The sequence below is a fragment of the Rutidosis leptorrhynchoides genome, chromosome 2, assembly GCF_046630445.1.
Source record: "Rutidosis leptorrhynchoides isolate AG116_Rl617_1_P2 chromosome 2, CSIRO_AGI_Rlap_v1, whole genome shotgun sequence".
NCBI classification, from domain to species: domain Eukaryota; kingdom Viridiplantae; phylum Streptophyta; class Magnoliopsida; order Asterales; family Asteraceae; genus Rutidosis; species Rutidosis leptorrhynchoides.
In genome coordinates, this window is record NC_092334.1 from 528,853,773 (window position 1) to 528,876,643 (window position 22,871).

General features: G+C 31.7%; 2 protein-coding genes across 4 annotated transcripts; one reads left to right on the forward strand and one right to left on the reverse strand.

Annotated features, from left to right (window-relative positions):
- The first annotated feature begins 211 nt into the window (after positions 1 to 211).
- Positions 212 to 4,667, forward strand: LOC139892943 (protein ABIL3-like). 3 transcript variants are annotated; one of them, XM_071876072.1, is made up of 10 exons: positions 212 to 406; positions 1,319 to 1,496; positions 1,580 to 1,662; positions 2,051 to 2,201; positions 2,441 to 2,540; positions 2,654 to 2,743; positions 3,139 to 3,184; positions 3,285 to 3,373; positions 3,762 to 3,907; positions 4,280 to 4,667. In XM_071876072.1, the coding sequence occupies exons 2-10, from the start codon at positions 1,389 to 1,391 to the stop codon at positions 4,445 to 4,447; spliced, it is 981 nt and encodes a 326-aa protein (XP_071732173.1). In that variant the 5' UTR covers positions 212 to 406; positions 1,319 to 1,388; the 3' UTR covers positions 4,448 to 4,667. The 3 variants fall into 3 exon arrangements, with proteins under 3 accessions (XP_071732173.1, XP_071732174.1, XP_071732175.1); XM_071876073.1 differs by having other exon boundaries at positions 3,285 to 3,367; XM_071876074.1 differs by lacking the exon at positions 212 to 406 and having other exon boundaries at positions 1,361 to 1,496; positions 2,053 to 2,201.
- Positions 4,668 to 6,520: 1,853 nt separating this feature from the next.
- LOC139892944 (uncharacterized) lies at positions 6,521 to 11,448 on the reverse strand. The gene is made up of 11 exons (XM_071876075.1): positions 11,293 to 11,448; positions 11,030 to 11,219; positions 10,482 to 10,564; positions 9,975 to 10,075; positions 9,648 to 9,743; positions 8,921 to 8,974; positions 8,701 to 8,849; positions 8,494 to 8,611; positions 7,925 to 8,012; positions 7,605 to 7,837; positions 6,521 to 6,830 (listed from the first exon to the last, which is right to left on the reverse strand). Exons 1-10 carry the CDS (start codon positions 11,408 to 11,410, stop codon positions 7,725 to 7,727), a joined length of 1,110 nt encoding a protein of 369 aa, XP_071732176.1. The 5' UTR covers positions 11,411 to 11,448; the 3' UTR covers positions 6,521 to 6,830; positions 7,605 to 7,724.
- Between the last annotated feature and the right edge of the window lie 11,423 nt (positions 11,449 to 22,871).

Sequence of the window (22,871 nt, forward strand, 5' to 3'; positions counted from 1 at the left end):
AAAAAATATGCATTATTAAGTACAACTTATTAATGCACAGTCTCTGATGAAATGAGTAATAAGAATGGTGAAAATATCAATTTCCTAATGCAAATAAACATAACATGTAAATGCGGTTGCTTGCTTATCCACCATGACTCATATTTCCGCTTCATCTTCCCTTTTTATCGCTCTAAAAAACACTTGCAGTTATTCATGCATTTTTGTCTATACAAATAAACCCATAAAATACGGTGTCTCCCGTTAGTTGTTTATTCAACATTCAAATTATCATTAATTAATTATTAAATAAACAACAAATCCCACATCATTCTCTCCTAAATCTATGCATCTATCATCAGCAACTGAACTTTAATTAACTTCAGCTTAATTTGGGATTCTAAAAATTTCAAATCTCACTTATCAGGTTACTTCAAAGCTCAAATTTTTATCTTGTTTACTTGTATTTTGCTTGTGGGGTTTCGGTAAATTTCTGAAATTTTGCAAGCAATTTAATTAGGTATATTGTTTTTAGACATTGTTCTTAAAATGCTATTGTACAATTGTTTATTATGTAGTTATTTGTTTTTTTTTTTTTTTTTCCAATTAGGTTATTTCGAAATTGTGTAATCTTTTTACTTTGTAGAACTAAATGTAGGTGATTTACTGTTTTGTGTGTGTTATTTTATCAGGTTATTGATTGATAATTTGTACTACTATGACTTTTACTGGTTGATTTAGGTATTTTTCTAAACCATTTAGTTATAGTTATCTTAAAATGCCCAAAAACCAAATTGATATTGACACTATTTTAGATTTTTAGTCTTGAAGCAGAATGCTAATATATTATTAGTGTAATATTTAATGATTAGGACTTGGGATTTAAACTTAGAGATATCGGATTATTGTTTATGTCCAACAAGCAAACAAGTTTTACTGTGCTTAAAGTTATGTTCTTTTTGTTGTTTTTATTCTTTTACCTCAAGAACCAATCAGGGTTTGTTTTAAAGCAAGATTTGGTACTTTAAATGTTTTAAGGATTGTATGTCAATATCTAAAAAAAATGATCTTTTTTCTTTTTGTTCCTAATTAGGGTAGAGTGATTAGTGATAGTGTAATGCTCAAGTTCTTAAAAAACAGTTTTAGGAACTTTTTTGAATTGTTTAGGTGAGTTTGTAGCAGAAGTATTCTAAAAGATTTATTCCGGTCTGCTCTTTAATTTTAATTTTTTTAAATTAATAAAAAAATCTCTTAGAATATTGACATGAACTGATTCTTATTGTCTCTTTACTTTTATCGAGTTTTCTTGATTTTATGAATCTTTCTGTCTTGAACTTAGGAATCTAATACCGCTTTTCAAAAGACAAAAAACACCACATTCATCTTGGTCCAGTATTGACCCGTTTTCGATGGAGACATTATCTTCATCATCTACAACAATACCTTTTCCAAGAGAACCAGTCGATTTCGAAGATATTTCGATGCACCAAAAGTTGCTATTCTCAGACAGTCTTAAGGTATTTCTCTACCCATTTTGTTGTTGTCATTCAACTATTTTCTAGATACCAGTTTACATTATATTTGTTGCGTTTGTTTCCAGGATTTAAAGAATTTAAGCAAGCAATTGTACTCCGCTGCTGAATACTTTGAATTATCATACACCAACGATGACCAAAAGCAAATGTGAGTCAATTGTAAAGGTTAATTTACTTCTTCGTAACTAAAAATTAACCAAATTATAAGATGGTTGGGCTGGTTGGGTCACGAATAATAGTATTTAGTACTGATCAAAATGCGTCGAGTAGGCCTGTGATCTTATATATCAAACAAATTGATTTTCGATCTTATGCTTACTTATTAGTGACAAGATATATCCTGAATTAGCCCATTTATAGATGAATGAAACAAATTTGGCTTCTCTAGCAATAAATAATCACCATTGATTTGACCTCAAAAGTCAAGATATATTTTTTTATTGGATCCGGGTTGTTTTTAGTTTATATATATGCAACATGTATGTTCAATTCTGAAGCTTTCATTTATAAAGAATTACTTATGTATTGGTTGCTAGAGTGGTTGACACATTAAAAGATTATGCCATCAAGGCTGTAGTAAATACGGTTGACCATTTGGGAGCTGTGTCTTACAAAGTCAACAATCTAATAGACGAAAACGTTGAAGAAGTATCCGGAACAGAGATTCGGGTATCATGCATCGAACAGGTATTCTTTGATTTATTAATTTTTATGGTCAGTATAACACCATTGGGCCTTTGTTATAGACTTATACATACAGTCCATTTTTCTATTAAAGCTCGAGTCTTTGACCAAAGAATTTGAATCACTATATACTAATATTCAGAAAACATGTATAGATTCAACTTTATAGTTCAACATATTTGGTCAAAATACGCGTTATTTTTCTCGTCTGATAATAAATTCTTCTTTTTTTGACGTTGCAGCGGCTAAGAACGTGTCAGGGGTATTTCGACCACGAAGGCATCTCACAACAGTCGTTGCTGATGAATATTCCCAAGTATCATAAGAGATACATTTTGCCCGGTACCTCTTACTTTATGAATATTCAGAAGTTTGGTTCTTTGTTTAACAAACTAATTTTGCATACTCAAATTGTTTAACATAATGCATTATTTTGAATTTTGATTAATGTTCAGTTAAGGAGACAAAGCAAGAAGGAACCAGAACTGAGTCAAATCACCAAAAATGTTTATTGTACAATGATGGTTGGCATGAACAAAAGATTGGTAAGAATTCGCAACGACCAGTTCGATGATTCATATTTGGGATGGCAATTTCGACCTATTTGCTCGACAACGGTTTTATAAGGTCGAGCGGGTCTAAATGTCTATTGGAGTAATGGGTTGAAAGTTGCCTAAAGTGTTACGAAAATGTTTTCAGTCTGTTAATCTGTATATATAAACATTATAGACATTATATTAGTCATATGGTTTTTTTGTACATGTAAAAGATATGGGTTAAAAACATTGGTCGGTCAACGCAACTCGTCATGAGTACATGACCCATTATCCAATGTACTTGTCCTACCCTGCCCATTTTGCCATTTGTAATTCACATAATTTGTTATGACATAATTATGATGGCAACTTATGGTTTTGCTTGTTTTTTTGTGCATGCACAGAAGTGGATCAAGCTACGATTAGTGAAAAGCCCAAAACTTTAGTCAGGTAAAGCTCTAGTGATAACATAAAGCCGTTACTGATAACATAAATCCGTTAACGAATTTAGTATAAATTTTGTTGTAATTATTATTTTATAAAAATGCAGAAACGAATCATCACCATCACCTTCTCCACAGGCTACTCAGCTACCAGAGTCGTCTCCTTTGACTGATAGGGTGCCGAGAAAAAGTATTGGTTCGTATAAGTAAATTCTGTATTTCAAGCTCTCTTTGAAGTGGGTCGGATGGGTTGGGTAATTGGTCAAAATGGCGCTGTCAAACTGTGTACTTTCTAGTTATAGGTCGTGTTGACCCGAAACTACTATTTAGTCCTTTTCATAGTAATCAATGCATCAAATATGACTTGAAAAACTGCATAATTACCATAATTTCCATACTTAAACAGTTTTTAGAAGGTTGGATACGTCGCCACAAACAAGTCATTCACAAGTATATTTGCTGAAAGTGCTACCTCGAGATTTTCTTTTATATTTATTTTAATTCACATAGTTGTTTTTTAATGTTTGAATACTGAAATACTGATTACATTTAAAAAATTTTTATCCCTTTTTATTGGTTTTTAGAGAAGAGGCCACTTTCACCGCGTCGGTTTCCTCTATTGGATTCCGGTTGTATTTCGAGTAGGTTTACTACTCCAAACTCAAGAATAAATTCACGATCTTCCACACCAAATCCGAGTCGGCCAACGTCTCCAACTTTGCGACAACAGGTAAATTACTGTAGATTTTTTTTTTTTTATAAACGAAATCCCAAGCCCATTTAAAAATTAGCTGGAAAAAACACCGACTTAAATTGTATCCCTTTAGCTACAAAAAACATTATAAAAAACCAATGTATTATTTAAACCAACAACACATCATATTATTTGTAAATCATTTATTTTTAAAATATATATGTTTGAAATATTTATACATAAAAGTCAACATTGATCAACGCCAGTCTCGACCCCGACTCGACCTTTATTGGTCCTGACCAACTCTTCTCCGTCTCATGTCTTTTTCAACCTTGCCCAGCTTGTAATCCGCTAATCCCCTTTGTTTTCGGGTTTCGCTAATTGTTCGATATGACAATTTATCTGCAGCATCAAGAGCCTAGGAAATCGGTATCAAAGCAAAGGAATGGTGATCGAAACATGTATACAGAAACTGAGCAAATCACGAGCAAAAGCAAGCGTATCCTCAAGGCACTGCTTAGTAGACGTAAGTCAAAGAAAGATGACATGCTTTACACTTATTTGGATGAATATTGAGGCGAAAGTAGAACAAATCGCTTATATCGAGTTACAAAATTATCTACAGATGTATGATTGTATGATTGTTATATGGTTTAACAGCTACATTCTGCATCGTATTTGAAAATATATGCAGATGTGATTATTTAGAAGAAATAGTTACAGATTTAGTGTTAGATCGTTGGTGTATACTATTATTGTGTGACATCATACAATGAGAGTCACAACAAATATTTATCGCGAGTCGTTTACTTGCAATGATGCATGTGCTGTATTACAGGTTTGTCAACAATATTTGGTTTATCTTGATAAGATGATTGTTTATCCTTAAGGTTTATAAAGGTACTTAAGCATTATCAATATGTATATTTAAATCCAGTTGTATGAGGCCATTATGTATAAGCTTATTAAACTAACGGATAATGACACAATCATTTGTACAACAAACTGCAAGTGAATATGGAATTCTAAAAGCTTTTACGTGGTTATAAAGAACACTTTGATTAGGACTCAGGAAGTACTTTTGAGATTGAGATTGCAAGAATGCAAGTCAGTAAGATGATTTGATTTAACAGAGCATTTAGACTAAACGACTCTTCATGCAATAAGTTTCAAAATAAAGGACTAACGATGAAATTAAAAAATTTAAATGACCGAATTAGAAATTTCAACATAACTTCAAGTAACACCCGTGTAAATGAATGTAAAAAGACTATTTTCTTCCAATATAAGATACTGTTATAATTCATTTGAACTTGAAATGATTTCAACATGCGAGTTTAACTGACACATGGATTTGTATGTACCGATTATTTAACCGTTCAACATGTATAAGTATTCCATTTCCAATTTTTTTTTGGCTAGAAAAACAGTTACTATAAACAAGTTAGTTCATCAAAAGATAAAGAAACCGGACAAGAATACATCGAAGAAACGCAAGAGCTTGAAACTAGAAAATTCGATCCCACCCGCTATCTAAAACCGAGCCGAGTCAAGACTTGAAACAAAAACAAACTACACAACAGAAAAAAAAATCAAAACATCCATTTCCAAATGGTATATTACCAAAAGGAGTAACAATCCATGATTAACAAGTATAACAATGCTATTTAATACCCTCCATGCCTTATAATATATTTTTTAACAAATCATTTAAAAGACACAATATAATAATAATAATAATAATATATCGATAAATAGTTAGTTTTAGACTTATATTATAAACTATATTTGACTGAAAATTATTCAAAATTAAATGATTAATAGGATTAAATAATAATAAAATATCGAGTTTAATGATTTTAATGGAAAATGTTAATGACAACATTAAAATTTTTATGTATGTATGTTTTAATTGTACATTCTAAATAACCATTTAGTTCCATGAAAAAAACTACCCTCTAACTTACAAATGTACTATTATTATTGCACTAAAAAAGGGTTGTATGTGAACAATTATTTGAGACAAAAATAATACGAGTAATGTATAGTAGTAAATTTATAAATGATAATTCTATTATAATATGCGAGTAAAACTATAATCTGCACAAATATGGAAGCTAGAATATTCCATTTCCAAACGGTATAATACCAAACAAAAACTCTATTCTAATACTAACTTTACCAGTCTACACACTCAACAAGCCATATCAACAAAACCACCTTCTTCCTCAATCATTCATGAGCACCAAATTTACCAGGTAACCCTTTATCTCTGTTTGTATGCTTGTATATGTTTAATTTTCATGTTCAATAATATTTGATGGCATAAAACCATGATCATTTAGCTATGGTGTTCTGGTCCTTATGTACACTCTTGTTACTCACCTTAAAGCTCATGCAGTAAATACTAATAGTGATTAATTGATCACTTTTTAATTGCATTTTTGTGATCATGTAAAATAAACGGATAAACAAACAAAGTTTTCACGGTTCAACTTGAGTGTATTACACGTATAAAAACGGTTATTTTATTATACAACTGTATATGAATCTTCTCAACAGGTTAGTCACAGTTGCACTTTTTATTCGTATGATGATTCAAGTTAAAACACGCGTTTATATCTCATTCGTAGTCTTAGTTTCGAGTAACTTAGTTTCGAGTCTGTACATGTAAAAAAAGAGTGAATTTTATGGATTCTATAAGAACTTTTGTTAATAGAAAAAGGCTCAAAATTTGAACTTTATGTTTCAGTGTTACAACATCAATTATAATGAGGAACTTAAAATAACTTGTATTTGAAATGCTATATAAATTAATATGCTCTTTGGGGTTGACTGAATCGTCACTTCGAACTTTCACCATTGATCAACCTCTTGTATAAGTTTTGTATATGTTTTCGTGTTATTTCGTTCATTCGTTCTGTATATTCCCGAGCCTTACAACAACTGTCATGTTAGCCTGCAGGGTAGTTTAGTTACAGGTGGTTAAATTAGGCACCAATCCAAGACTATTAAATTAGATATAGGGTTACGTGCCAAAAAAAATATATCACAAAATTACACACAACTCTATTGTACACAGCCAACTTTAAGAGTTTCTATTGTATGTATCAAATTTCCAATATATTTTATCTCTGATAACTTGTAACTGGTGACGTGATACCAGATTTGATGATGTGGAAACTTATATGATTGTCATGTCATTAAAAAAATATCGGTTACCAGATGAAAAATTATCAGATACATACACTATGTAGGGAGGGGGTGCTCGCCCCATCTGGATTTGAGAAAAAAATTACACCAAAAATCTTCTTTTACTAAAAATAAGTTTTTTTTAGTGTTTACTACTTCTTGTCACCAGTTTCACCCCTCTATAGTCGGGTTCAAGTTCAGCCACTGACTGTTACATACAATAGAACTTTGAAAAAAAATTGATACATTTTCGTACAATTAAACCATAGGTTCCAGGTTGCAAAAATCGCTACTTGGAGAGTACTCGGTCGTGACTTTTAAGGGAGTACTCAACAACTCGGGGAGTACTCGGAGATGTTGACCAAGTTTGACTTTGACCAAGTTTGACCGATTTTCCGAGTAATCCCGACTGTTGGCCAAGTTTGACCATTTTTCCGAGTTTTGGCCGAGTTTGAACAATTTTGGCTCGCCGAGTAATTCCGAGTTCTATAACACTGCATAGGTTATATACCCCTCTGGTTTCAGAACTAAATATACTTACCATAAGACAGATTAAAATTTATTAACCGGGAACCGTCATCATTAGATGGTTGTGCTGACCCTGACTGGCCGTATGCGTTTTGGAACTCTTCGTAAGAACTCAAACGCTAATACGAATATGCTAAATACGTATAGCATAACACGGGCTAATCATGTCAGCAATGCCATTCATCGTAGACCCGTTGCTGCTTCCTCCTTCCGATTTAGAAAACTTCCAGCTCATTGACCAAAAGCCTGAGAATAAACGTATCATATGTAACGATATGAAACAACACAAACGAGTTGAAAACAAGGTTTTGTTTTTACGTTGGTCATTCTTACCGGTGTTTTTCTCGGGCAAATTCGTCCAGTCATGTGGGCTTGTCATGCTTTCTGATGCTTTTATCAAATCAAGTAGAGCTTCATTGACCTGAATTAGCAAATATTGCATATTTATCAGTGAAACAACCCCAAAACAATTTCAGTACTTCATAATTGACCAAGTTTTGACCACTTTTGATTGATTCTTCGAGTAATCCCAATTTTTTGACGAATTTTCCGAGTATTCACGAGTTTTGGCCGAGTTTTGACAGTGTTTGACCAAGTTTGACCGAGTACTCGGAGAGTAATTCCGTGTTCTGCAACACTGGATACGTGAATTTGCTGAAGCTTCTAGATATTGCTTTTATTTTCTATTTTTATAAAGCTAGCAAGATGGGCGGGTATGGTGACGTGTCAATGACAAAACAAAATTGTTTTGAAACGGGTTTTTAAAGGTCAAACAGGTTTGAATTGAGTTGACAACTCATGTTTCCATTGCTTAAACTTATAAAAGAACAATTGATGCACCAACTATAATCATCTAAATAACTGATAAAATGGATTATGAGGTATTTAAAACATATACGTACCTCTTTTGTCCGCTCGTGGCTCACAAGATGACCTCCGTGAAGTTCGACCATCCTTGCAAGTGGATATAGTTTCTTCGCAAGCCTCCTTGCATGAGACACTTGAGCAATAACATCATATCTAGACGTTAAAGCACCGTTACGTTTTAAATTGACACGTACTTGTTTTAAGGAGGAAACTATTATCAGTAAGAGATTAGTAAGTAGTACCTGCCATGAATAACTGATATTAAAAAACCTTCATTACGTATCATTTCAAGTTCAGTTCGAGATATTCTGTGTGTCCAACAAGCGTTAAGTTGACCATCAAACCCGTGATTTGACTGCATCCCACTTGCTGAAATCGCTTTAACATATTCCTGAAGAATGTTACGTTAACAACATTTGATGAACTGTCGATTGTTTAAGTAGATCAGTACTCGATTCTTACTTTGTATAGTAATGATCTTCTTTTTTCAAGTCCAACATATTCTTCAAGATATTCCTGCAAATCATAACAAACAACCATCCGAAGTGATAAACTTTTTGCTTTATGCATAATAGAAGTGGACTTGATTTTAGTGTTACACCCAAAGAACTAATAAGATGTGAAGCAAGGTTGCAAAACTCACTACTCGGGAAGTACTCGATCGGGACCTTTGGAGGGAGTAATTGACAACTCGGGGATTAATCGGATTGAACTTCTTATACATTTAAATAATAGTTTTCAAAAAATTATGTGTAAATACGAGATAAAACCATAAACATAAACATAATTGTCTAGAAGCATAAGCATAATTGTTCATTTGTTCAGAAACTCTATAATTCTATAACTATATATTAATGTTGACCAATTTTGACTTTGACCAAAAAATACAATTTTGACCCATTAACCAGTGTTGACCGCTTAATCAAATGGATTTTGAAAAATCAGACCGGATTGTTCTTAAAAAGGAATAATCGGAAGTAATTGGGAGTAATCGAGATTTTTAAAATAGTGATGTGAGGGATCTCGATAAACGATATTTTAGCATTAGGTTCAAAGATCATATTCTATCTACACTTGAATCATCCACCCATATGCACAACACATAACAGTTGCTTGTATGCACTTTAAATATCGTGTGAAGTGTTTCAATGTTACAAAAGTCAAACATAACGTAATAACGAATGTCAACCTGTGTGTAGTGAGTGTCTAGATCAACGGCTGCTCTTTGCTCTGGAGTCTTGGCCCTCAAAAAACGAAGCGCGATGGAAAGAGTTTGACGATCAAGCTGCAGAAAGCAAAAAGATATCACGAAATATTGTAAGACGCTCTGGGTTCGCAAGCTGAAGTGACTTTCCTTTAAAATGAGGTTCGTTATTTATTATTTCAGACTTAAGAATTTCATTGAGATTTGGGTAATATGCATATAACTATCACAAAAATGTCAGTTTTCTCTGTTCAATTAATATACATGTTACATCGTATCATTTATCGAGTGTCGGTCAAAGATAAAGTGTACCTTTGGAAGACATTCATAGCCTCCACCGGTTACATTAAGTAAAGCCAGAGAAAGAAGCCGGTCAGGGAAAAGGCCAGCCAGTTTAGATGCTATCATACCACCTGCATAATACATAAAAAGGGTATAATCAGTACATGTCATATTTGACCAAACGTTGACTTTAAAACCTGATTCTAAAATTCAAACATGATTAAAAAAAATCAATGCTCTTGCATCACATTATAATCGATCAATCAAATGAGATAGCCGACTAAAGCAAGCTTGTAGAATCAGGAAATACAATATAAACACATATCAAGTTCATATTGCAACTTATAGAACAATTATCAATAAAACAGCCTAAACCATTTCCGACCATTTTCCTTGGCCACCTCAAGATATATTGTTAGTGAGATTTGAACCTAAAAGCTCTTGTGAGGTTATCAAGACCCGAACCACTAAGATATATATCCTAGTAAAATGTATGGCTAATTATAAGATATGTTACAACTATAACTTGTAACTAACCCATTGAGTGGCCGAACACATGCGCTTTCTTCCAACCTAAATGATCCATCACCGCTATTGCATCTTTAGCCATGATCGTTGTCCTGCACCCAACCGCTAACTCACATTACTCCATCATTCATAATGCATTTATACAAACATATGCACAAAACAACACCCCTTGCAGCCTTAATTACAGAGGAAAGGACTCGTTCAATTTCAACGACACGATAACTAAAAACGCAATTGTATGCATAATCAAAATAAATTTTAGTACAACTTATCACAATTATGGATAATCAAAAAACCTACTAGAAACGAAGTAACTCTTAATTATCTCATCATATTACTATTATGATGCCAATAATAAGATCAATCCAAAAGCCAAAGTAACATCAGAGTTAAAGTAAAAGGTTTTTTTTTTATTTTTTTTTTTTATTTTTTATTTTTTTAAATAAAAGTCAGAAACCATAATAACAGAATTACCAAAAGAATCCCCAAAAAAGATTATCAAAAGCATAAATTTAATAATAAAAATTAAAACTTGATAAACTAAACAAAATTCTTACGTATATTCTGATCTTTTAGTTGGAATTGAGCTACGACCCACTCCTCTATTATCAATTGCACACACTTCAATACCTTTCTCATTATCCACATCGTCGCCGGAGTTCCGATCACCGTCGCCGGAGTTGGGATTTACCGTCCCGACAAGACCCTTGATTTGTGGGTTCCATGAATCATGGGTTGCAGCTAATCCTGAACAGGAACCCAGTTATAAAATCTAACAATGTTGGTTAATTTATGAAAAAAATAAGTGAAATTGAGATACCTATGATCATTAGAATTTTGATGGGGCCGGAGCCGTACGTATTGTAGAAAATTTTTATGCCATTGTTGAGAATTTCGTCGCCGGCAGTTTGGTATTTTCCGACGTCGCAAAACGGCATCGCTTTGACGGATTTTTTTTTTTTTTTTTTGAAGAATTAAAAAAAGAAATGATGAGTATAATAAAGGCCTAGAATGGTATGTCTGTATTGAGAAGCGTAATATTGATTTTCTATAAAAACGGCATACAAAACATTATCATTATCATAAAATGTATAAGGAAAATACGGAGTAATAGCTTATATTCTTCTTTAATTTAATAGATACTGTAATGTAATGTAATACTCCGTAGTAAGTAGGTAAAATCAATTAAATTAAAACTAAAATCAAATCAAAATAAATGTTAATGATGTAATATAAAAAAGAGAAAACTAAATTAAGAATTGGTCGGCAACGGCAACTATGTTTGGTCGTAGTCAAAAGTGTGAAAAATAAGGTGTTTAAAAAATAAGGTGTATATATCAACACGTTGATATATAAGATAATATCGTATAGTTTCATCAAGTTTATTCATGGAGATAAAAAATGTCTTCTATTTCATGGATTTTTTATTTATTTATTATGTCATCCGTTTCAAAAAAAAGTTGTCCAATCTTAATAATTTTTACTACTACTTTTTTACTTATTGCTATCTATACTAACACGAAATGTCCTAAATATGACTCGATCTCTCAACCTCAAAGTTGTAAAGGTGACCTTGATACCATCAAACATTTGACTCTTTGGTTACTTCATTTACAAGGCCGAATTTTGGGTGGGGCTGAAGGTACAACCGCATTTGGACAACATAATCCTAAGGGCATCATAGTATTAGTCGAGTTTCATATATACTAGGTTCATTAAACCAAACATTTTAGCCCATATAATGATATAAATAATAAATAGTTTTACAAAATTTAAAAAAAGCCCACTATACCATATCATTATATCAAATCGTGATTGGAAGCTAAAAATTAAATGCGGAGTATAATTGATTCGTCGTATCAGTATCACTAGGGCATCCAAACGTCCTCTGTCATCATCCTCATCAATTCGACGATTCCCAAATCAAGATAATCAATTTCTTTTTATCTCTTGTATACAATACCATAAATAATCTCCATGACTCTACCAGGATTTTATATATATGATTCAGTTTTCCCCCAATTTACTTCTTTAGTTCTTTGAATAACCTTTATTGAGTTTTGGTGCTTTAATATTTCTGCAACATTCATTCAACAATCATTCAATTTGGTATCAATTTTTTCTTCTGGTTCGGTGATTCTACAAGTCTACAGAGGCTGCAGACTGCAAGGCTCACGGTCACGGGCTCACGGCTACAACAACTCATATGGTATATTGATATTAATCTCATAATATGTAATTATGTGTTTAATTTTATCTTTTATTTTCTGTTGCAACTACTTTTTCTGGTTCAATTATAATTAATATTTTCGTTTATTAGCTTTCTGTTAATCTTTGATTATGAGATTACTGTTATTAATTCTATAATTATATGTTTATTTTTTTGATTTTTGTTTATTACTTTCTGTTTATGAAAAGATTATTGTCTAGTACTATCATAACACTAAATAAAAAGATTAATTTTCTGTTTGAAATCCCTTGATTTTGATATTAAATATGTAAGATGACAAGGATACTGTGACAATCGCTCCAAATTCATATGGACGAACACGTCATTCATCGATTTCATTGCGAGGTATTTGACCTCTATATGATACGTTTTGTAAACATTGCATTCTTTTGAAAAGGCACACCATAAATGAATATTTAAATCAAAGGTTTTCGACAGCTGATGATTTCTACATATAGACAATCACCGTAAATAATAGTTTACAATAGTACTTCCGTTGACAATGCAGTCAAAATAAGATACATGGTGATGATTTGGTGAATGCAACGTTTCCTTGAAAAATATGCCATGTAAGACTCCATGCACATAGCTTGTCTAACATATAATCAAACAGCGGAAGACTTCTAGGAAACCTGAGAATAAACATGCTAACAAGTGTCAACACAAAGGTTGGTGAGTTCATAGTTTTAATGTATCGTATAATCTGTATATAAAGGTGGATCACAAGATTTCAGTTGTTTCATCCGAAACGTTTATCAAAATATTCTATAAGATTGAGCACCCTGGTAACTAAGCTTTAACGTCTATCTAATAAGTACCCCTGTGTTTAACATGCAACCAACATGTACGATACACTCAAATAGCATACGTCTGTTTTATAGTTCAGGCTAGGGTTTCTATACCTGGAACAGACGGGGATGTCAAGCCCTATGAATCCATATACTACTACTCGCGCCCACCAGTTCTTATATCTGACAGTTACTAGTTACCAAAGCTAAGGGATTTTCGGTTCAAACTCAGTGTAGAATTTAGTATGTACTTGTATCCATTGCGTTTAAAATAAAGTGCATGTATTCTCAGCCCAAAATTATAGATTGCAAAACCAATTAAAAAGGGAGCAAATGAAACTCACCTTAGCAGCATATAAAGTCGTTTACCAAAATGTGATCGAAACTCGGATTACCAAATAACCGTAGATCTCAACCTAGAGAACATATGTTGGTCAATAAATGTCTATCAAGCTAGGTCAGGTCATAGTGTATCACAATTCTAATGCTCGAGATCGACATACAAAATTTATCCAAAGTCGTTTAAAAAAGTCAATTTTGACTATAGTTCAACAAAACGAGACGTGCCTTATATAAGGATTCATTTACTCGGTTGGTAATATTCGACAAAATCCAATTTATCAATCTTACAAACAAGTTGTTTAAATATTAATTGCAGATTCAAAAGCAATTCCTATTAACGTTAATCATAATTCAGTTGACCATATCTTTTAATTCGTTCATTGAAATTACTCGATTTCTAAATGAAAAGTTATTGATTTTTCGCCAGCTTTCCAAAAACATGTATATCATATACCTTTTACCAGTAATATATGTATTTAATTCGTGATTCATTATAAACTGTTTAACGACGAAATTTAGCATACAAGCATGCATAAATATATATACTCGAGCACTAGACATGGATACACAATTAGTATGTAAAAATTTATTTACGAGTACTCACGTATCAATATTGAGATTCAATATTGCAGGCAAGGTACGTAGATGCAACGGAGACGATAAACACTAGATTGACCTTATGAGCATACCCATGAACCATACCCATCACCTCCATAGCTATAACCCATAATTTCCTTAACTCTATCCCGCTCATAAAACCCGTTTTGAAATAATCCACTCATGACTCCGTCGTATTATTTTATGTATAATACTAATAGTAATAATATTAATAGTAATGATATTAATAATAATGATAATGATAATGATAATGATAATGATAATGATAATGATAATGATAATGATAATGATAATAATAATAATAATAATAATAATAATAATAATAATAATAATAATAATAATAATAATAATAATAATAATAATAATAATAATAATAATAATAATAATAATAAAAGTAACGAGAGATATTGAGTGATATTTGTGTGTGTTTCCAAAAATGAGCGAGTTTGATTTATAGATGATTTCAGAAACTTGACTCCATGCGATCGCATGGAGTCCACTTGAAATAATCATGCGATTGCATGATGTAAATTAACAGCCCATCTTCTTTTGTTTGCTCCTACCGACACACACATTTCATACGTAATATATAGATTTATATATTATTTAATATATAATATATTTAATCTTTAGAATTAATTAAATATTATATTATATTTACGTGCGTAATAAAAATGTAATTTTTATTCAAATGACTCGTACGTTGTCACTCGACTCATGTACCACTTTCGGTTTTTCGAGCGCACTTTAGTACGTCTAGAAAACTAGCCTTTTACGTTACGCGACGTGTACCTTTAATAATAATTTGATTTATTTATCAAAAAAATGCTTTATGAAAATGTATCTTATAAAATTTGAGCGTCGTGGTCATTTGCTTCTATAAATCAGTGACTCGTTGTTTACCAAAATATTTTATTTTAAATTAAGACGTTTTATGACGAAGTTAAAATATATAGATATATATATACATTTTTAGAAATATAAATTTGTATCCAAAATCTTTCATCTAACAATATAACATTTAGTTTTTCAAAACTATTTATTTTTCAAAGTTTATTTTTATTTTACTTAGAAAAATAGTTTAGCGCGTAACATTTTTCTTTTTAAGAATTTAAATAGATACAAGTACTAATCGTTTTTAAATATCAATTGCGTCACTAGGCGGGTGTTACTACCGTATACTTAATTTGAAAACATATATATTTAATGAACAAGTTTTAAATACACGTTACAACCAATATTTCAACTTACGTTTATTTATCCAAAGGCAGTTTAGATAGACAAGTCCTGTTATATGAAAAAGTGTTTTCGTACAGTTGAAAACTACATCAATTGATTACTATGGAATTCCATCGACAAACATATGGAACTAAATACTATATTGTAAAGTATTTACTTAATATTTCGTTAACGTTATCAAGTTATAATATATACGCGTATTCATATATAATCATTTACGTTCGTTTAATGGTCCGTGAATCATTGGAATTTGGTCGAGGTTAAATGAATGTATGAACATAGTTTAAAATCCTTGAGACAAACTTTTCAAACTTTGCTTATCGTGTCGGAATAATATAAAGATAAAGTTTAAATTTGGTCGGAAATTTCCGGGTCGTCACAGTACCTACCCGTTAAAGAAATTTCGTCCCGAAATTTGAGTGTGGTTGTCATGGCTAACAATAGAAATGTTTTCATGACGAATATGAGTTGATAAATAGAGTTTTATCACCGTTGTGTAATATGAATAAACAATTCGATTATTTGAAGAGTACGAATGAAGCTATCACAAAAGTGTGAAGTGAGAGAAGTAGAGTTTCGTCGTATCTTTTGATGCAGACAGGGTTAATTTCCGGAGTTTAAGGGATTTAAAGAAAATCTTGGAAATCTATAAGATCTGATTCTTCGAGATTTAAGGAAATTAGGATCTCTTTAGTTAAATGCGGTCATATGTCTCGATTGTTACGTCTGATTTTTCCTTTATAAATTAAACTCTTCCGTTCCATCATCCTCACCATTCCTATACTTTATTTCTTAGTTCATACATCCAAAAGATTGTAAAAATGCTTAATCCTGTTCTAATCCTTGATATTTTTCTAATTATCACTTCTTTCATCCTTCTTTTCAATCTTCCACCAGAAAAATCTGTTTCCTTCTACTATTTCCTTGGAGTGATACTATTCTTAATTATACCGTGTCTTTATATTGCTATTCGTATTAATATCCACGGTTTATAACTTCCTTGTTGTTATTGGGCTTTATATTTTCTCTTATATTTTGGGGCTCTTTGCCTTTTTATTATCCTCCCGACCTCTAGTAAAGCGAGTAATGGTCCAGAATTCGTAAGTATGGAATTTCGGATAAACATCATTTTCTAAATAAGAAAGAATGTATTAGCACGATTTAATTTGTCAAATTACCAGAATCACGGAGAATAGAACTATCAAGAATATACTTTCTTAATATGTTCAGAAGTTAAGCATAATGAAAGAGTTATGTAACATGGCACATGATGACGTTATAATCTGTGAATCATCATGCTTCATTAGAAACTCAGCATGACTTACTGTAATATAATCACGTTGATCAAGTGTCATTATATTATACTAACTCATGCATCAATTTCCAACACTACTTCAAAATCATTCATAATTCAAACTCGAATTTTTAAAGAAATTTAGAAACTAAATTAGTTTCCTTCATTATGTAATACAGATAACACAAAGATATAACTAATTTCAGACAAGAAGAGTTAAGAAAATATCTTCAGAAATATCGAAGATATTTATGATGATATTTGGAATTTCTAAGTTCGATGGTTGATGAAGAAAGATTTTTCACAGGATTTTAACATGACTTCGTAGCAGGATATTCTCTAAAAATTTCATCTGATCCAGAATTACCTGGATTCTTTGAATATAGGGTTTAGTCCTTGTATTTGTCCTTGGCCTCCTTCGTGGTTAGCCCAATCCGTTTTCCAGTTCCAACTTTTCTGAGCTTTTCCAACATACTATTCTTTATTATCAAACTTCTGGCTGTTAAGGTCGTTTATAGTTTTTACTGCTTCATTCAGCTTTTTCAACATTCCGAGTATTGATTCGTAGACTGGGTGCTTTTCAAAATTTCAGAATGGAAGGTCATAATTCTAAGAGATAAAGGTTATATGTATACCTATAACTGTTGTTGTAGAATTGTTGTGATATTCAAAATACTGATTGCTGATTCCCGGTAATTGGTATGGCAATACTCGTTACAAGATGCAGACGAATATATGATAAAGTTTTAATGAACAAATATAATGGTTCTTCTAAGAGACTTAAGCCAATGAGTAATGAAGGTTGCTGGTAAGTTTACTGCTAATGTGGTGGAATATAAAAGGTTCCCCGACAACGATGACGAAAGGCAGACTTATACATCAAGGCTATAATAAGTCTAATCCGAGTAAAAGTCAAAGTTGACTTGTTGAAAGTGTGATGAAAATTGATATCTTGAAAAGAATTGCAAGATTATTTTCGGTATTAACAACATTAAAGGATCTTGCACAGTTTTGAAGTCAAAGTATAGCTTTGAAAGATGTAGAGATCTAAGAATGATGTCACCGGTTCAGAGTTATGACTTGGATTCTGATCCGTCAATATCAGAATATGTAATTGAATTTGTATGAAAATGATTGTATATCGTTGTGAGCATTGTTAATAATTTTTGAATCAAAGTTGAAGAATGTATAGTGTAACATATTAATTGCGAACTTATATTTTTCCCGGGTATTACCTACCCGTTAAAGATTTCACAATTAATACTTTGTACAAAGAATTTTCATTACAGTCTTTATGAAAATATCTGTATGTATATTTTCTTCAGATGTAATACAGATTTAACGAGTTAATATCATATTAAGCTCATTTAATTTTTGGCTTGAATTAGAAATGAATAATCTCCAAAACATTAGAGATTACCTAATCTTCGCGGATTATTTCACTAATGAAGTCAATACTTCATTATTTATTCTTATTGATATTCCTCAGTGAAGGATGTTGATGCACGTGGAACAGATTGTGAAGTTGAGGTTTGCGATGCGGATGTTGTTGGTGGTGGTAATGGTACTGTTGGTGTTGTTTTCGGTGGTACTGTTGATGCCGGTGATGCTGCTGGTGCTTGTAACCTTTGCACCATATTCTCCAAAGCCACTACCCGAGCGCGAAGCTCGTTGACTTCTTCTACTACACTGGGATGATTGTCGGTTCGGACGAGTGGATGAATAAGATCCAGAATTTGAGAGAGTATATGATCATGACGAGATATTCTGGAGATGAAAGAGAAAATGGTGTCTCGAACAGGTTCGCCGGTAAGTGCTTCAGGTTCTTCGCCAAGAGGGCAATGTGGTGGATGGAAGGGATCGCCTTCTTCTTGTCTCCAATAATTAAGTAAGCTACGAACCCATCCCCAATTCATCCAGAATAGGTGATGGCTGATTGGTTGATCCATTCTGGTTACACTGTCTTCGGAATTCAGGTGAATATCCATATCGGAATAGCTGTCGGAGTTTAAGGAATTTGAACTAGATACGGGATCCATCTTGTATAATTAGGGAGATGATTTTTGATATGAATTAGATTATAGAATTTAGTTTGGTATTCTTCAATACATAATTTACATATGCATATATAATACCAAATTCCATAAATCACGGAGAAATTTTCGGAAGATGTCAGGAAAAGTTTACAGTAACAGATACGCTAAGATATGAATTTTTGTCTATACACTATTTATGCAATAAATGCAGGAAAACGTGTCTAGACTTAAGAATGATAAACATGTAATTTCTGATAAGAAATGATAAGCAAAAATTTTAACATGCAGACACGGTCGAAGTCCAAACTTACTAATGCATCTTAACAACTATCAGTTAGACACACTCATGCAAGACCTGGTTCACTAGGACCAACGCTCTGATACCAACTGTGATAATCGCTCCAAATCCATATGGACGAACACGTCATTCATCGATTTCATTGCGAGGTATTTGACCTATATATGATACGTTTTGTAAACATTGCATTCTTTTGAAAAGGCACACCATAAATGAATATTTAAATCAAAGGTTTTCGACAGATGATGATTTCTACATATAGACAATCACCGTAAATAATAGTTTACAATAGTACTTCCGTTGACAATGCAGTCAAAATAAGATACATGGTGATGATTTGGTGAATGCAACGTTTCCTTGAAAAATATGCCATGTAAGACTCCATGCACATAGTTTGTCTAACATATAATCAAACAGCGGAAGACTTCTAGGAAACCTGAGAATAAACATGCTAACAAGTGTCAACACAAAGGTTGGTGAGTTCATAGTTTTAATGTATTGTATAATCTGTATATAAAGGTGGATCACAAGATTTCAGTTGTTTCTTCCGAAACGTTTATCAAAATATTCTATAAGATTGAGCACCCTGGTAAGTAAGCTTTAACGTCTATCTAATAAGTACCCCTGTGTTTAACATGCAACCAACATGTACGATACACTCAAATAGCATGCGTCTGTTTTATAGTTCAGGCTAGGGTTTCTATACCTGGAACAGACGGGGATGTCAAGCCCTATGGATCCATATACTACTACTCGCGCCCACCAGTTCTTATAACTGGCAGTTACTAGTTACCAAAGCTAAGGGATTTTTGGTTCAAACTCAATGTAGAATTTAGTATGTACTTGTATCCATTGCGTTTAAAATAAAGTGCATGTATTCTCAGCCCAAAATTATAGATTGCAAAAGCAATTAAAAAGGGAGCAAATAAAACTCACCTTAGCAGCATATAAAGTCGTTTACCAAAATATGATCGAAACTCGGATTACCAAATAACCGTAGATCTCAACCTAGAGAACATATGTTGGTCAATAAATGTCTATCAAGCTAGGTCAGGTCATAGTGTATCACAATCCTAACGCTCGAGATCGACATGCAAAAGTTATCCAAAGTCGTTTCAAAAAGTCAATTTTGACTATAGTTCAACAAAACGAGACGTGCCTTATATAAGGATTCATTTACTCGGTTGGTAATATTCGACAAAATTCAATTTATCAATCTTACAAACAAGTTGTTTAAATATTAATTGCAGATTCAAAAGCAATTCCTATTAACGTTAATCATAATTCAGTTGACCATATCTTTTAATTCGTTCATCGAAATTACTCGATTTCTAAATGAAAAGTTATTAATTTTTCGCCAGTTTTCCATAAACATGTATATCATATACCTTTTACCAGTAATATATGTATTTAATTCGTGATTCATTATAAACTATTTAACGACGAAATTTAGCATACAAGCATGAATAAATATATATACTCGAGCACTAGACATGGATACACAATTAGTATGTAAAAATTTATTTACGAGTACTCACGTATCAATATTGAGATTCAATATTGCAGGCAAGGTACGTAGATGCAACGGAGACGATAAACACTAGATTGACCTTATGAGCATACCCATGAACCATACCCATCACCTCCATAGCTATAACCCATAATTTCCTTAACTCTATCCCGCTCATAAAACCCGTTTTGAAATAATCCACTCATGACTCCGTCGTATTATTTTATGTATAATACTAATAGTAATAATATTAATAATAATGATATTAATAATAATAATACAAATAATAATAATAATAATAATAATAATAATAATAATAATAATAATAATAATAATAATAATAATAATAATAATAATAATAATAATAATAATATAAGTAACGAGAGATATTGAGTGATATTTGTGTGTGTTTCCAAAAATGAGCGAGTTTGATTTATAGATGATTTCAGAAACTTGACTCCATGCGATCGCATGGAGTCCACTTGAAATAATCATGCGATTGCATGATGTAAATTAACAGCCCATCTTCTTTTGTTTGCTCCTACCGACACACACATTTCATACGTAATATATAGATTTATATATTATTTAATATATAATATATTTAATCTTTAGAATTAATTAAATATTATATTATATTTACGTGCGTAGTAAAAATGTAATTTTTGTTCAAATGACTCGTACGTTGTCACTCGACTCATGTACCACTTTCGGTTTTTCGAGCGCACTTTCGTACGTCAAGAAAACTAGACTTTTACGTTACGCGACGTGTACCTTTAATAATAATTTGATTTATTTATCAAAAAAAATGCTTTATGAAAATGTATCTTATAAAATTTGAGCGTCGTGGTCATTTGCTTCTATAAATCAGTGACTCGTTGTTTACCAAAATATTTTATTTTAAATTAAGACGTTTTATGACGAAGTTAAAATATATAGATATATATATATATATATATATATATATATATATATATATATATATATATATATATATATATATATATATATATACACATTTTTAGAAATATAAATTTGTATCCAAAATCTTTCATCTAACAATATAACATTTAGTTTTTCAAAACTATTTATTTTTCAAAGTTTATTTTTATTTTACTTAGGAAAATAGTTTAGCGCGTAACGTTTTTCTTTTTAAGAATTTAAATAGATACAAGTACTAATCGTTTTTAAATATCAATTGCGTCACTAGGCGGATGTTACTACCGTATACTTAATTTGAAAACATATATATTTAATGAACAAGTTTTAAATACACGTTACAACCAATATTTCAACTTACGTTTATTTATCCAAAGGCAGTTTAGATAGACAAGTCCTGTTATATGAAAAAGTGTTTTCGTACAGTTGAAAACTACATCAATTGATTACTATGGAATTCCATCGACAAACATATGGAACTAAATACTATATTGTAAAGTATTTACTTAATATTTCGTTAACGTTATCAAGTTATAATATATACGCGTATTCATATATAATCATTTACGTTCGTTTAATGGTCCGTGAATCATTGGAATTTGGTCGAGGTTAAATGAATGTATGAACATAGTTTAAAATCCTTGAGACAAACTTTTCAAACTTTGCTTATCGTGTCGGAATAATATAAAGATAAAGTTTAAATTTGGTCGGAAATTTCCGGGTCGTCACAGATACGATAATGGATCAAACATGAAAGGAACACATTCATGTGTAAGTACAAAATTACTTGAAATAAATTCTAGAGATTTTTATGTGCAATGTGGTTGTCATTGTCTAAATTGAAATTGTTGAAGAATTATTTACGAAGTACAATGAGTCAAGAACGGTTAAACGGGTTAGCAATTATAACTATAGAAAATATATTTCTATCAAATGCGGATTATGATAAATTGATTGAAGTTTTTGCATTAAAAAATGCACGTAGACATCATTTAAGGGGATTTGTAGTTCCGAACATGTGTATCTAAATTGTATTGACTTTTTTGCTCCGTTGGTCCTTCAAATATACACGAAATTGCAATCCGAGTCCCTCAAGTTTTTTTTT